At 51.0% G+C, this 2,940-nt stretch overlaps 1 protein-coding gene across 1 annotated transcript; it reads right to left on the bottom strand.

Annotated features, from left to right (window-relative positions):
- Nucleotides 1–362: 362 nt before the first annotated feature.
- On the bottom strand, nucleotides 363–2,100 carry LOC135974108 (myb/SANT-like DNA-binding domain-containing protein 2). Its single transcript, XM_065560467.1, has 2 exons — nucleotides 1,524–2,100; nucleotides 363–529 (listed from the first exon to the last, which is right to left on the bottom strand). The coding sequence occupies exons 1-2, from the start codon at nucleotides 2,098–2,100 to the stop codon at nucleotides 363–365; spliced, it is 744 nt and encodes a 247-aa protein (XP_065416539.1).
- Nucleotides 2,101–2,940: the final 840 nt, after the last annotated feature.

The raw sequence follows: 2,940 nt of genomic DNA, 5'->3' as shown, positions 1-2,940 counted from the left end.
TGGGAGGTGAAACTTGGACGGGGGCTTGTGTCAGGTGGGAAGGAAAGAACTTTTCAAATTTTGGGGAATGAGAGCCTTCTGCTACTAGAGCTCTCTGCAGGGGTGGAGTGAGAGTTAGCAGGGACTCTGCCGCCTCTCCTTCTTTGCACTTTGGGTGAGGTGGGTATGGGACTTGGTGGCGGGGGAGGGCGGTTAGAGATGGACTGCAGCGGGGCTCTGTCCTCCTGCCTCTGTTCCTGCAGAACATCCACAAGGCGCCGGAGCGTGTCCGTTTGCTCCCTCAGTAGTCCAAGCAGCGTTTGAGTCGCCTGCTGGTCTTCCTGCCGCCACCTCTCCTCCCGATCCATGTTTGCTTGGTGCATTCAGGTCAAGTTCTCCCGCCACTGGGTCTGCTGTGCTGCCTGGGCTTGGGAACAGGCCATAAGCTCAGAGAACATGTCCTCCCGTGTCCTCTTCTTCCTACGCCTAATCCGCGCTAGCCTCTGGGAGTGTGATGCCAGGCTAGGTTGTGAGACAGTCGCAGATGGGGCTGTGGAAATGGGAAAAAGGGAGTGAATTCCTCAGAAAGATAAATGTAGTTGTGAACAAAGAACATAGTCTTTCTCTGTGAACAAGACCATGCACAGCACCTATCACATGCGCACTCAGCACAAGGTCAAATTCTCGGCCTTCGCATTCAGTGCTTGGGGTCTTGCACAGCACATTTGAGAAGCGGGGCAGCACAACGGAATTTCTGTTGCAGGCAGACATGGTAAGCCGTACACTTGTGGCAGTTTAAAACTTTTATATTACCACTGGCCTCATTTCACATTTAAAGCAATGTCAGTTCCTGCTGCCAGCAATCCGGCAAGCGGGAACTCTGCCCCTGTCCCACCCCCTCGCGGCTGTCCCCGGGAACGATCCCTTTCGGCTGCCCCTCTCCCGCCTCCACCGCGTGGCTACAAACCAGCGGTTACAGTTCTGTAAAGGAACGGGCAAGCAGTCCCAACACTAACATTCCCCTACCTAATTCAAAGCAGGTCACCATGGGCGACATCACCCTGATGAGGATCTCTGAGAGCGAGAGAGAGAGAATGCTCCGGGAAAGCCTCCAAAGACCAGGGCCGTATGCCGCCCTGCTGTTCAGAGCAATGATTCCTGAGTACTTGATAGTCTCGTGGCGCGGCAACATGTCGTACTTCGGAGGACCCAATAAGGCCGCTCTCCCCAGGAACCTCATGCAACGGCTTTCAAATTACCTCCAGGAGAGCTTCATCGAGATGTCCCAGGAGGATTACTGCTCTATCCCCGGACATATAGACCTCATTTTACTGTAGCTGCAGTAGCAGGGAATAAACAGTAGAGCGGCTTGTGCAGGACAATCACGGAAAACCGGACATTGCTAGATTTTTTTTCAAAACTTGCACTGCCCATGACTAAACCGTTAAGCGCCTAGGGCACACTAATCATGAACAACCCATTCTTTTAATTGTTAATATTCCTGTTTTGTTAAAAATAAATGTTTAGATGTTTACAACACTTACTGGCTGATCCTTCCCCAGATTCTGTGTCCGGGGTAACGGCTGGGGACGCTTCGTAGGAGATCTCTGTAAGGGTGATGAAGAGATCCTGGCTGTCGGGGAAATCAGCGTTGTGAGCGCTGCCGACTGCCTCGCCCTCCTCATCTCCTTCCTCATCTTCCCCGTCCCCTAACATGTCCGAGGAACCGGCCGTGGACACTATCCCATCCTCAGAGTCCACGGTCACTGGTGGGGTAGTGGTGGCGGCCGCACCGAGGATGGAATGCAGTGCCTCGTAGAAACGGGATGTCTGGGGATGGGATCCGGAGCATCCGTTTGCCTCTTTGGTCTTCTGGTAGCCTTGTCTCAGCTCCTTGATTTTCACGCGGCACTGCGTTGCATCCCAGCTGTATCCTCTCTCTGACATGTCTTTAGAGATCTTCTCGTAGATCTTTGCATTCCTTCTTTTGGATCGCAGCTCGGAAAGCACGGACTCATCGCCCCACACAGCGATGAGATCCAAGACTTCCCGATCAGTCCATGCTGGGGCCCTCTTTCTATTCACAGACTGCACGGCCATCACTGCTGGAGAGCTCTGCATCGTTGCCAGTGCTGCTGTGCTCGCCACGATGTCCAGACAGGAAATGAGATTCAAACTGGCCAGACAGGAAAAGGAATTCAAATTCAAATTTTCCCGGGGCTTTTCCTGTGTGGCTGGTCAGAGCATCCGAGCTCGCACTGCTGTCCAGAGCGTCAACAGAGTGGTGCACTGTGGGATAGCTCCCGGAGCTATTAGCGTCGATTTCCATCCACACCTAGCTTAATTCGACATGGCCATGTCGAATTTAGCGCTACTCCCCTCGTCGGGGAGGAGTACAGAAGTCGAATTAAAGAGACCTCTATGTCGAACTAAATAGCATCGCAGTGTGGACGGGTGCAGGGTTAATTCGATGTAACGGCGCTAACTTCGACATAAACGCCTAGTGTAGACCAGGCCTTGAAAAACTCAACTCACTTGAAATAGTCATGTTAAATTATGTTTCTACTTTTTCTCTGATGAAGTACTCAAAGTTTCACTGTAACAATCAGTGTCTCCTTGTGTCTTTTCACTTTTGGGCTATCCTGAGACTACAGTTACTGTTACCAAAATGACCTGCATTTGCCTCGTTTTCATATTCATTGTGGAATCTTGCAGTCAGAGTCTGTCCTTAGTTGTGGGGGAGCATCTCCCTTTGAAGCAATGAATGCTCCATGTGCACCCCAGACCTTAGTTTGCCCCAGAGTCTGCAGGTGCATTCTGCATGCTAAAACAAAGAGAAGTTGTTGGGGTTTTTTTTGGTTAGCAAAATTAGGAGAAAAGATATGATTTACAAAGTGAAAATCAAGCCAGGAAATAGAATGGACCATCTAGAGCTCTGCCTGCTAAGAACATGAGGTTCTT

The sequence above is a fragment of the Chrysemys picta genome, chromosome 1, assembly GCF_011386835.1.
Source record: "Chrysemys picta bellii isolate R12L10 chromosome 1, ASM1138683v2, whole genome shotgun sequence".
NCBI lineage: Eukaryota > Metazoa > Chordata > Testudines > Emydidae > Chrysemys > Chrysemys picta.
This window is presented reverse-complemented; position numbering and strand designations above follow the sequence as displayed.

What these genes read in the sequence shown, in the direction of transcription:
- LOC135974108 (XM_065560467.1), bottom strand. Translation starts at nt 2,100, where the DNA reads ATGCAGAGCTCTCCAGCAGTGATGGCCGTGCAGTCTGTGAATAGAAAG. An exon ending in ATCTGGGGAAGGATCAGCCA is followed by an intron (nt 530 to 1,523) that starts GTAAGTGTTGTA and finishes CCATTTCCACAG; the next exon opens with CCCCATCTGCGACTGTCTCA.